This window comes from Arachis hypogaea, chromosome 12, assembly GCF_003086295.3.
Source record: "Arachis hypogaea cultivar Tifrunner chromosome 12, arahy.Tifrunner.gnm2.J5K5, whole genome shotgun sequence".
NCBI classification, from domain to species: domain Eukaryota; kingdom Viridiplantae; phylum Streptophyta; class Magnoliopsida; order Fabales; family Fabaceae; genus Arachis; species Arachis hypogaea.
In genome coordinates this window covers 12,292,719-12,305,297 of record NC_092047.1, presented here as the reverse complement: position 1 = coordinate 12,305,297, position 12,579 = coordinate 12,292,719, and the positions used below count along the sequence as shown (strand labels likewise).

The 12,579-nt window shown below is 30.0% G+C and overlaps 2 protein-coding genes across 5 annotated transcripts in view; one reads left to right on the top strand and one right to left on the bottom strand.

Moving 5' to 3' along the window:
- Positions 1-12,579, top strand: part of LOC112726874 (probable transmembrane GTPase FZO-like, chloroplastic) — a 56,770-nt gene that overhangs the window by 25,730 nt on the left and 18,461 nt on the right. The gene's annotated exons all lie outside the window — the stretch shown is intronic.
- Positions 1-12,579, bottom strand: part of LOC112729698 (uncharacterized) — a 30,207-nt gene that overhangs the window by 3,238 nt on the left and 14,390 nt on the right. For 2 of the 4 annotated variants that reach the window (XM_072208809.1, XM_072208810.1), the window contains 7 exons: positions 11,991-12,546; positions 9,404-11,896; positions 8,935-9,276; positions 7,710-8,474; positions 6,683-7,525; positions 5,598-6,266; positions 4,681-5,499 (listed from right to left, as the gene is read on the bottom strand). In XM_072208809.1, coding sequence (XP_072064910.1) covers positions 4,681-5,499; positions 5,598-6,266; positions 6,683-7,525; positions 7,710-8,474; positions 8,935-9,276; positions 9,404-11,896; positions 11,991-12,485 — 6,426 coding nt within the window. In that variant the 5' untranslated portion in view covers positions 12,486-12,546. The remainder of the gene's footprint in view (positions 1-4,680; positions 5,500-5,597; positions 6,267-6,682; positions 7,526-7,709; positions 8,475-8,934; positions 9,277-9,403; positions 11,897-11,990; positions 12,547-12,579) is intronic. The other 2 variants (XM_029290587.2, XM_072208811.1) reach the window with 1 other exon arrangement.

The window sequence follows — 12,579 nt, the reverse complement described above, 5'->3', positions numbered from 1 at the left end:
GACAATTTAATGGCATTTAGAAAAATGAGAGTGATATCATGAAAAAAGTTTTAAAATGGTGAAAAAAAAAAGAAATAAATAGATTAGAAGAAGATACGTCATATATTTATTTTAATATACTTGTACAAAAAATAAAAAAAATAAAAAACATATATCAGCCTAGAAAGTTAAAAGTAAGAGATATTATGGAACAAAAATTTAATAAAAATAATTATCTAAATAAAAAAAACCATAAAAATGAATATAATCTAATAATGCTTAAAATAATAGGTAAATAAAAATAATTTTAAATAATTGAACATACTTAAATAATAATTATTTAGTTATCTCAATTAAATTTTTATGATATATCTTTTTATTTATTATTTCTTATTTTTTATCTCATTTTCTAATGAAAAATTTTATTAAATTAAAATATTTTTCTATTAATATAAATCCAAATTATTGAAAATTTGTTAAAGGTATTTTCATCATACATCACCTGTTGCACTTCTTTATGTTTGGCTTTTCATATTGTATTATTGTCTAAAAATAATTATAGTATTTTAGTTGCATTATTCTATTTCTTTATTCTGGTATCCAATATCTCGAATTAAAAGTATTTATATATTTCTTTTATATTAAAAAATAATAATTCTTTTAGTTGAATATTTGAGATATGCTATCAAAAAATATTGTAGAGTAACATAATATAGAAGAGTGATGTTAGCTTGCTTTGTTAAACTTTTTAAAAAGTCATAGTAGTTTATTTTGTATTTGATAAATCAAAATAATTGTATATTTATACTTTTAGTTTTAAAAAATTGGAAATACTTTTTGAAGTGTTTTTTAAATTTATTTTGTATTTATTGAAATTAAAAAGTCTTTAATATAATTTTATATATTAATAAATATTTATATTTATTCTTGATTAAATTATTGCTATATGCCAAATTTTATTTACAATCAAAATTTTCTTTATTTTTATATATATTATGATCATTTTAAATTTTTAAAACTGTTTTATTAAATATAATTATTATTTGTATTTATTGAAGTCATTTTTAATTTAGTTTATCAAATATAAATGCTATAATTTTTACAAATATATCTTTCAAAAGTCAATTTGGTAAAGTTATTTGTGAAAAGTAAATGATTTCTCAAATTAAGTCTCTATCGTCTTCCAAAATGATAATATCACTCTTTTTTGTGTGTTAATTTTTATATTATCCTTTATTTTTATTATTTTATTTTTTATAATTTTTTATTAAGAATAATTTAGAAATAACATATGATAATAAAAGTGTAGCATTATCAATTAGAAATAAGACTTTGTTGATATTGTGTTATTATTATTAATTAGAGAATGACAAGTGATTCTTGACAACGAACAACACATAATGTTTTTCAATGTAATACACAAACTTAAATTTAGTTATTATTGACGAATTCTCATGCACTCTAAAAAAAATAATAAAAAATACAATATTTTTCGAATTGTAAATCTTAAATTTTAAATTTTAAATTTAAATTATTAATATAAATAATAATAAATAAAAAAACTAAAATTTATTTAGTTAAAAGGGAGTATAATATTTTTATTTGAGTGTTTAAAAATAAGCCTTATTATTTGTTAAAAAGTGTATCTTGTTACTAAAATTCTGATTAATTCATTTTACGGTTTCTGTTATTTAATTCCTTTTTTTTTTCCATACTGTCCCTCAATGTTAAAATTACTGCAAAATAAAACTATTCACCAATTAGTTAAATATAATCAAGTGTTTAACTTTTTACAAAAAATATTTCAAACTCGCACATAATAAAAATTTTTAGATCTGAATTACATGTATAACACGTGATTAATATTATGTATATGCTAATCTCCTTACGAAATGCCTATATACAAATTAAACATTTATATGCTTGCATTAATAGTTTTGTCAAAAAGTTTTCTTTTCTAGAATTTATATCAATATAAACGGTATAAAAATAAGTGGTCCGTTTTTTGGTTGTGATAAAGCTTGTATCTTTCTTGTAAGTATGTCATATTTAATATATATTTTAAAGACATTTATAATATAAAAAATAGTACAAAACCTAAAAATAAATAGTTGTAATAACATGAATTAAATATGCTTTTAAGATTGAACATATAAAAATTTATCAAAACACCGTCATACATTTAACCTTAGAGAGTTAGAGTAAATATCATTTTGATATTTGCATTTTGTTAACAATTAATATATGTTTTCTTTTTATTTTGTTTTGTCAATTAAAAAAACCTACATACATACAAAATTAATCAGTAACAATTGTATTTTTATTTAGATGTCACTGAGTTATATATTATGTATTAAGAAAAAATCTAGGGGACAGCAACTTTATTAAATTCTGGCCAGCATATAACCAGTAAAAAAAATGAGCTATTAGATGAAATCTCACACCAATCTCATACCATTAAAACTATCATTGATGGTTATTTGATGGCTACAAATCACAAAAGTTGCTGCCCCCTAACATTCCTCATGTATTGATAGTATTTTTGTTTTCAAAAATATGCTTCACTTATTCTTTTTTATCTCTTACTTTGGCTAGATGATATGTCAGGTTATTAGGAAACCTAAAATCAATCTAAAAAAATTTACTAAATAACATTTAATTAGTAAAAAAAGAAAGATAGTAGTTGAGTAATTCTAAATGAACTTATTAATGAAGAATTTAGTTATATATTAGGATAGAAAAATGAGAATGAAAAATAGTATGAAACAAAATAAAAGAACGAAAAAGTTAAAGTAATTAATATTAAAGTAACAATGGAGTATGTATATACTAATATACACTTACATACTATAATGTAATCTCTTTGTTTTATGATAATTTCAAAACAAAAGGAATGCATATTAATATAAAAATAAATCTTACTAACGTTTAAAATTATATTATTAAATAAAAGTACCCTTAAATAATTGAATATACAAAATATTATATATTATTCTTTATTTCTAAATCTTTCTCACAATATATTTTTATAAATATTAAATTTTATTGGAAAATTTTATTTAATGGCATATCACAAAAATATCAAATATTTTTTATTTTAATATAAATTTATCTTTTTATTTTTTTTATTTCATTCACTAAACAAAAAATTTTATATAGTAAATCTTAAATTTGGTTGAAAATTTTCTTTTTATGCCACTTAGCTCCTTTTTTTATTTTGGTAAATTCACACCTTAACCTTTCCCTTACTATCCTCATTTATTTCCTCATGTTTCTCTTTTTATTTATATTTAAAATTTTTATTTTATTAATAAATTTCTTTTGAGGTCACCTATTCTGCGCTTCAGTTGTAGTGCCTCACCCATTTCACTAGTCTTGTATGCGCCTTTTTATATTTTACATTAGATAAATTTATAAATAATAAATATATAATAGATTAAATAGGATTAGGTTAAATTAGTTGAGCGTGGTAAATAATCCTAACTAAATTTATTTTGTATATAACCAAAGTGAAATATTAAAATTAGTTTGAAAGTCATTATTCAAAGAAAACATGCATAATTTATTTTTGACCTATCATTTATTTGTATGTGCTAAATTTTTTAATTAATTTATATTTAACATGCATTGAGAAATAGTCATACGTACTTATATTTTTTATTGGCGCCAAGTAATAATTTTCTCCATATATATATATAATACGGTCGGGTCATCTTAAATACATAATGAAAATGGAAAATTAGTGCAAGACATTATAATAGGTTTAATTATTATTCTATTGGTCCCTATAGTTTTGCAAAATTTTTAATTAGATCTTTATACTTTTTTTTCTTTTAATTGAGTCTTTACACCAATTTTTTTTTTAATTGGGTCCCTACACTTTTTTTTCCTTTTATTTAGGTCTATATACCAATTTTTTTTTAGTTAGGTCCCTATAAAATTAAGCCAATTACTACTAAAAAAGACTTAATTGAAAAAAAAAATAGTACAGGGACTCAATTAAAAAAAAAAGTATAAAGACCTAATTGAAAATTTCACGAAATTATAAGAACCAACAGAGTAATTAAACCCATTATAATATTATATTGTTTAACATCACTATATAGTATAAGATTGTCTTACATAATTTGTTTGCACGCCATTTTTAGAAAAGATATTTTTTTAAATGATCTTTTTTTAAAAATTTTTTTTATAAAAATAAAAATAATTTTATGTTTATTCATTTATTATGTAAAAAATATTTCTTTTTTTTAAGAAAAAAATCTAAAAAAAAATGTAAATTGTAGTTTTTTAAAAAAATTATTTTTTAATTTTTTAATACTTTTAATTTTACTATTAAAAATTTATCAAATACTAAAAAATTAAAAAAAATCTTTTTTAATTAAATTTTTTTTTATCCAAATAAATACTACAACAAAAAAAATCACATGCATGAGTTTTTTTAAAAAGTTATATATACGTCATGAACTCAAGGATCTAGCTAGTCTTTTTGACCATGTAAGAAACATAAAATGTTCTGCGCTGTAGTAATATTCAAAGTTATTTAAAGTCAAACTACTACTACTACTATTATAGAAGCAATGGCCCCATTATTGTAAGAGATCAATGGTTATTGGCTAGATTTGGAAAGAAAACAAATCTTGAATTTAAAAAAAAAAAAAAAAAAGAAACTTTGATGGAAATAGATTCAAAAGTTTTTACCTCTTGTAGAAACTGGCATGCAACAGCTACGTTTAGATCATCGAAGAACAATCTATCAACTTCATCATTGGAGTAAATAACTTGAAATGGTGGTTTCACATGTATTTCTGTTTGAGAGAAAATTTTCATCTTGGGGCAGCCTAGTATGTCCAGCCGAATCAAAGAGGGAAACTGCAGTGTGGCATTCCCTGAATAAAAGCATTCCAGGGTATATATAAATTCAAGAGTTATCCTGTGTAGGCGCTTAAATTCAATAATGTCTTCCGTCCCACTTTCTTCTTCTTTTCCCACTATTTCTTTCAATGAGTCACACCATTCAACTCTCAACTCCTCAAGGTGTATTAGCATTTTTGCTGCTGAGGATGTCAATAAACACTTCAATCCATTACAGCTTTTTATATGCAATTCTTTTAGATTGGAGTATGAATGTAATACTAATCCTGTTGTCAAGTTATGACAACGAGAAACCTCCAATAGCCGCAGCTTTAACAAGTACTCTAGCCCACTAATGGAGTTCAGCTCATCTAGTGACGACAACTTCAATTCTTTCAAGTCAAGCATCCTCTCACCCGCTTCTTTGGGAATATTCATGGTTTTGCAATGTTTGTTCCCATATATATGAATAATCTCTAATTTGGGAAGCATCTTGTCAGCAAGTATCTCAAATGGTGAAATAGAGTTCTCTCCATCATCATTGTAACCAAAGTACCAAAGGTAAAGTTCATTTAAATAGTGATTAATGCCGCCTTGATTCATAAACTGCTTCGCCCAAGTGCGATTTGGATTGAGCCACAACTTCTCCACCTTGAAAATACCGCCCTATTAATGAATTAAGGCAACGCAAATGATAAGAAACAAAACATATAAGAGAACAAAGAATGTATATATACCACATGCACTTGCCAAATGCTAATTACCTGGGGATATTTTTGTTGTTGGTTCGGAAACAGCTGCAGATGCTTTAACTCGAGGCACTCCAGAGTCAATCTTCCAGACGTAAAGTCACTTAGTTGTGGCAACTCTGATAGTTTCAATGTGGTTAAACGAGGAAACTTAAACGTTTCTGATCCTTCCACTGCTTCCTCTTGATCTTTTCCAACAATTTCTTGCAACTCATCACAATAGCTTATATGGAGTTCCTCGAGCCTTTTAAGATCTTTGGCCAAAACAGAAGGAAACACACTTGTCAGTTTACTACAAACATTGATAGTGACCTGCTGCAAATTTTGAAAGCCTAGAAGGATTTCTCCTTTGTCATGTTGCCACACACTCTTCAGACTTGGTAGATCCGTTAAACTTAGCTTCTTCAGTTGGAATGATGATTCCCAGCTCTTAGTGTCATCCATCTCAAAAATGCTTTCTATTCTCTCGCATCCCCACACTTCAAGTTCTTGTAAGCTCTTCAAAGAACAGAGGACATTTGACGGAATTGCATGCGTTTTAGATGCATCCCAGCAATATAGCTCCAGAGTTTTTAAACCGGAAAACCAATCTTTTAGGAGATCTTCTTTACTTAGCCAGATTGATTTTAGAAGATCTTTACCAGAATCGGAAACCCATAGCTGATTCATGCCTTCAAAAAATTTCTGTGAATAATGCAAAATTAGTTATCACAATTATAATTTATTTCATGCAATCCAAATGCATGACTATTCATGGAAAAGTTTTTCCTATTAGCTTAAGTCAAATAGTTAGAGATATAAGTGCAACCAACCACTAACATAAAATGCAACTCGAAAGTTTACTAGAACAAAAAAAAAAAAAAATTGAAGTATACTTGTTACATTATTCGAATATTTCATTTAATAATGAACTGCCTAAATAAAAATGTTAATAATAAGGTCTTGTCCAAATAATTCAAACAAAGTCATGTTCGAATAAAATAAAATAAGTTACAGAATAAAATAAAATGAAATAATATATATGTCTTAACTATTAATTAAATGAGGAAATGAAAAGGGAACCACTAATAACAAAAAATGAAATTTCATAAAAGACTTACCTTATTGTCAAATATGTATCTTATTGTAGATCCTATATTGTCTTCGTGCCAGTACCATCTCTTTTTCTCTTTGTCATGCACATAATATAATTTTTGCAAATTTGGCCCACACTCGACATTCTTTTTAGAGAAATTTTTCATGTTGGGGCATGCACTCACAATAAAATTCTCCAGTGATGGGAATTTAAAGGCACAATTCTTGGAGCTGCAGAAACTATTAAGGCTCACCAATGACACAAGCTCAAGAGTTGTCAATTGTTTGAAAATGATGGGAACCTCCGTGCCTACATTTTCTTTTTCTTCCTGTCCTTGTGTTTTCTCTGAAACAATTTCCTCTAGATTTTCACAATTGATTACCTTCATGGTTTTGAGTTGATTCAAGCTTTTGGCAGTTGATAGTAACATCACATATTTTAATTTCTGACAGCCAACCACTTCTAGAATTGTCAAGTGAGTGAGAGACGCAGACGAAGATGCTACGGTGCGCAACCATGAACAATTCTTTATAACCAACGACTCTATCCTTTGAAGAACTACATCTTGTTCAAAACAGATCTTGTCAAGATTAAGATTGTTTGTTAATGTCAAGCTTTTCAACTTTGGCACAACTCCAATAGCAAGCCTTCTTGTTCCACGAGGCTTCAATTTTTCAAAGCTACAATCATTCAAGCATAAGCTCTTGAGGTTAGGGTTGCAATGAAGGAAACAATATATAATATCAGTATTCTTTAGTCCAGACAATTGAAGCTCTTCTAAGTTGTCCCTTCTGCAGTCATAGCCAGTTGATGACCTTACTATATGTCGTGATTCAATTTGCATGAACTTTAACTTGTTATTGATTACCTGTATGAAATAAATAATGAAAAATCAATAAATTATCTAAATATTTGAAAATGTATGTATACACATCATTGTCATTGGCTGCTCAGTTTTAATTTGTTTAATTCTTCTTATGCCATAAACTTTGCTCCATTTTAATCTAGCTAGAATATAACTTATTAAAAGTTGAAAGAGTTGTTATTATTACCTCTTTTGCTTTTACTTCTCCAGCTTTTACCTTTTCAGAATTTTCTGGAAAAAGGATATTCTTTACTTTTGCATGTGATGAGATTTCTTCAAATGGTTCCAACAAGTCACAACTTTCAATAGATAGGTCATTCAGTGTTGGACAACTTAATTCAAAAGCTCCCAATAAATACAAACTCTGGAATTTTGATAGTTTAAAAAACTTGACAGTAGTCAATTTAGGAAACTCAAATTGAATAGGACTACTTGAGTTGATGACAGCATCTTCTCCCTTGCCGACTATTTCTCTTAATTGGGAGCAATCTGATACCACAAGACTTTCAAGGCTTTCAATCTTTATTTTAACATTCTTGACTACGGAAATTGAAAATATATTTTCCAACCTTCCACAATGATGCACCCATATCTTTTGCAATTTGAGATCACTCCATTTTACTTCTTTCTTCCATTTGAATACATGCTCCAGTTTCGGGAGTGCTTCTAAATGAATATCTTGCAATACAGCATCTTGTATTTTATCATCATCAGCTTCCTCAAATATAACCTTGATTGATGAACAGTTCGTAACTCTCAAGCAACTTAAACTAGACAATCTTTCAGCCATATAATGAGGAATTACATTGACCAATTCATCACACTTATCAATTATCAGAGTGTTCAGTTTGCCAAAAGAATTTCCAGGAGCTTCATCAGAATTCCATATCTTACACAAACTCTTGATGCTACTCAGCTTCACAGTCTTCAAGTTTGGAAAAATGCCATCCTGCTTTTGGTTCACAATAGCAAGCTAATCAAATTAGCAACTATACTGAATACTGTATTGCTTTCACGTCCAAACAATTCAATTGCATTACCTTTTGGTTCACAATAGCAAGCTAATCAAATCACATCAAAGTTATCGCTAAATGGGTGATGGAATGAAGCGGTATAGAAATTCATGTGATGGTGTATGGATGTATGAAGGTAAAATAAGGAATATGAATGTTTGTAAGTAGGATTATGAGTTTGAATCGATGAAGGTAAAGCATTTTTGTTCACATGACAGAAAAGATATTATTCATCTTACAACTACAAGGGTCTAGAGTACAAGACAATTTTGGACTTTCAGGAACAAGAAATCCAGCAGATAACAAGAAGATATTATTCATCTTAAATTTTTTTTATCAAGAACTAATTAATTAAACAAAAAGAGAAGGGGGGAGGGGGGGGGGGGGGGGTTAACATACCTTCTTCGGTTTAGCCTCTCCACCACCTTGATGTTGGGGAAAGATGTGGGTCATGTTACAATCAGTAACAGAAAGGCTTTGAAGATTCACCAAATGTCTAGCAATAGAGAAAGACCATAGACTTTCTAAATTCCAACACCCATTCACATCCAGGTGTATCAAGTTTTGAAAGGGAGAATAAGTTTGTTTGATAGTGTGGTACTTCTTGCCCAACTCTTTCAACTTTTGTAAAGGATAATTGCTTTGATTGACAGTATGGCAAGTAGCCCATATTTGGTCACTCCATATGTGGTTGATTTCGAGCATAGACAACTCCATTCTCTCCAGCTTCGGAACTTCTATCTGCAAAGCAATATGAATTTGATTTTCTCAAATTAATTTCCTTCCTTGGAGAAAAAAGAAAGTCAATTCTTCCAAGCTACTATGAAACAAAATTCAAAATGCACAAGAGAATCGAATTTGAACATACCTTACGATGAAATAGTGATTTGGTATCTCCTTCAGATGAAATAGGATAGAATCCAATAAGCTTCGATAAAGATTGTAGTGTCAAAGAACGTAGTTTAGGAAGATTGAGAATAGGCTCTGTTTCATTACTATTATTTGTTTCCATGACAACAATCTCTTTCAAAGAGTTACATTCAGAAACTTCAATTGTCTCAAGAGCAGTTAGAAATCCAACCACAGAACTTAGGAAAACATTTTTCAACATACCACAGAGCTCGATCTTTATGGTTTTCAATTTACTGAAGGAAGGTTCTGTGAATGATTGATGAGAGCAAATTTGCTCCATCTTCCTGAGCTTGTAGAGATGCAATGACTCCAATTTCGGAAAAGCATTCTCCAAATAATGCTCCCTTCTTTTTGGACCGATGATACACTGAATACTGCAATTTCTTGCAATGGTTAAATGTTTAAGATATGAAAACCCTTGCAAATTCAGTTCATAGAAAATATCTTTGACACTGTTAAGTTTTTCCAGCAACAAAATTTCTACTCTTTCAAACAATATTTTGATTGCCTCATGGGAGTGAATGTCAAAGCCATCCTTTTGGTATATTGCCAAACATCTTGACAAGTCATACTTATTTGGACTCTGGAAATCAGGCTTTGAATATCTGATTGAAGAACCAATGGTAATCTTGTAGCTGTATAACTTGTCAAAGAACAAATTCTTGGGCAAATAAGAGACACTTGGGATTTGTAGGTCTAGATTTGTTAATTGATCCAAATCTCCTAACACAGACAGACTAGCATTTTTAATCTGGTGTTTCTGTTTGCCATCATCAACCTCCCATTGGAATGGAATGTTTCTCATATACAACTCTTCTAGTCTAGTCAAACTTGACATTATACAATATGGAACTATTCTAAGCTTGTAACAATTACTTATGTCAAAGATTTGTAGCTTAGACAAAAGACTTAGTTTATCCGGCAAGATTCTAATGTCGGATCCTGAAAAACTAAGTATTCTTAAATTCTTTAACTCTCCTATGAGTTCTAATTTCTCACCTAGAATGCATTGCTCCAAACAAAGCATCCTAAGATTTGTGAGGCATTTAATTGATGAAGGCAATGATGAAAGATTGACACCAATCAAAATCAACACCCTAAGCTCTTTCATTTCTTGAAAGAAACTATCTGGTATTTCTAAAGATGGATCATTATTTTCAATATGAAAGACACTAAGTGAAGGGCATTTTAGGCTATTGGAAAATCCTCTAATGAAGTCACAATGTTTTAAGGAAATAACAGTGCATCTTTCCAGTTCATCCTTACTAGGCCATTCATCAAATTTTCCTTCGGTCATCGTGAACACATGTCTCTCCTCAGATGATATTGACAGAGCCGCATCGCGAACAAGATTTTGCATTGTGAAACGATTGCTGGAATAACTGTTAGACAACAGACCTGCATCTTTTAATTTTGCAAGTAACATTTGTACTTTGTCTCTAACTTCCCATACTGAGTAGACGCCTTGAAGAAAGCCCAAACCAATACAATATTTCACCAAATCAGCAACCAAAGCATTGTGATCCATACGAGCACAAAGCAAGAATGTAAGCTTGAGCTCTTCATTTTCTAGAAGCCCATAACTCAACCTTGTAGAATACTCAGGTGCTGCGTTTGGATTTTCAGCTGCAAGTTTTGCAAGTTTTCCAAGGGTATCCTTCCAAACCAAGTGGTTCTTCTGGTTCTTCAATGCCCTCGCAGTTGTCACTATTAACATAGGCAAACCATTACACTTCTCGGCAATTTGATCAGGGGCATACTTTTTTAGTTCGTCAACATTTTTGTCAGCTATTGCAGCTGTCATCTTGAACAATGTCTCTGCCTCATTGGAATTTAAGAAGTTTATAGAAAAAATAGAGGCTGCTTTCACATCCATTTCAGTTAATACCTGTCTCATCTCAGAAATCAATAAAACCTTGTACCCCCTGTTGTGCTCTTTTAACTTGCTAGAGCCATAGACGAAGGAGGTTTTTGCTTTCATCTTATTCTTATCATCATCAGTCCTCCCAGAGTTTTGCTCCAATTCAGGATTTTGGTTGTGAACCACAATGGCAGAAGATTCTTCTTTTGTTTGTAGCGGGATTCCCAAAGCATTCAGATCCAATTTGGCATACAGATCATCCAGGATTATAAGGATGTTATCCTTCTCATTCTTCAGCCTCTCTTGTATGCTAGTTGCTCTTGCTTCCTCACTTTCCTCTTCCAATTTCATTCCTAGCATCTCAGCAATTTGGCCTTGAATCTTCTTTGTATCAGGACGTTTTGTCACGTTCACCATGATCACCATATCGAACAACTTGTCAATTTCCTGAGCTTGTTTGGCAGCCTTTATCACCAAAGTGGTCTTCCCAATACCAGCTGGCCCATAAACACCAACCAATCTTGAATTCGAGTCTTCTAGCGATGCCATAATCTTTTTCATTGTAGTCCTTCTCGACTTAAATTCCATCTACATATGATGCACAAGTACAAATTCAATACGAGTATTAATTAAGATACATACAACGCTATATGAATATCATAGAAATGAAACTGCTACTCACATAATCAGAATCAGAAAATGTAACACCCATGAATCCAGAGGATGGCCATTGTTGTTGTTGTTGCTGCTGCTGCTGCCAGTAAGATATATTATCCTGCTTTTCTTTTTGTAGCTCCATGACTAACTCTTTGATCTCTTCTGCCCTCTTGCTACAGAGATACCTTTTCTTCAGATTTATGACAACGTGGTTACTGTGTTCATCTTTCAACTTGCCATATTCAGAGATTATTCCATCTACTTGACGCAGCCATGCTTTAACATGATATACTTCTCTCCCATAAAGCCCTTCGTCCTCCTCGGCTTTATCATGGACCTTGTTTCTATCCTTCTTGAGCTCATCCACAACATTTCCTAGCTTCTTAACTTTCTTATGGCAGTTCAATGCGTAGTCCACCCGATTCCTTACATGCTTCTTCCACACATTTGTGAGTTTGTCAGCTGCGAAGTCGAAGGCACGTTGTTGCAAGAAATCAGGTAAAGGAATTGGATTAGCCATGCTTTTGTTCTTAGCTTGTTGCCCTACATGGCTACATCTTCTTTCTCCTCTACATGCATGCCTGTGTAACAAGAAACGTGTATGAATTGTGAAA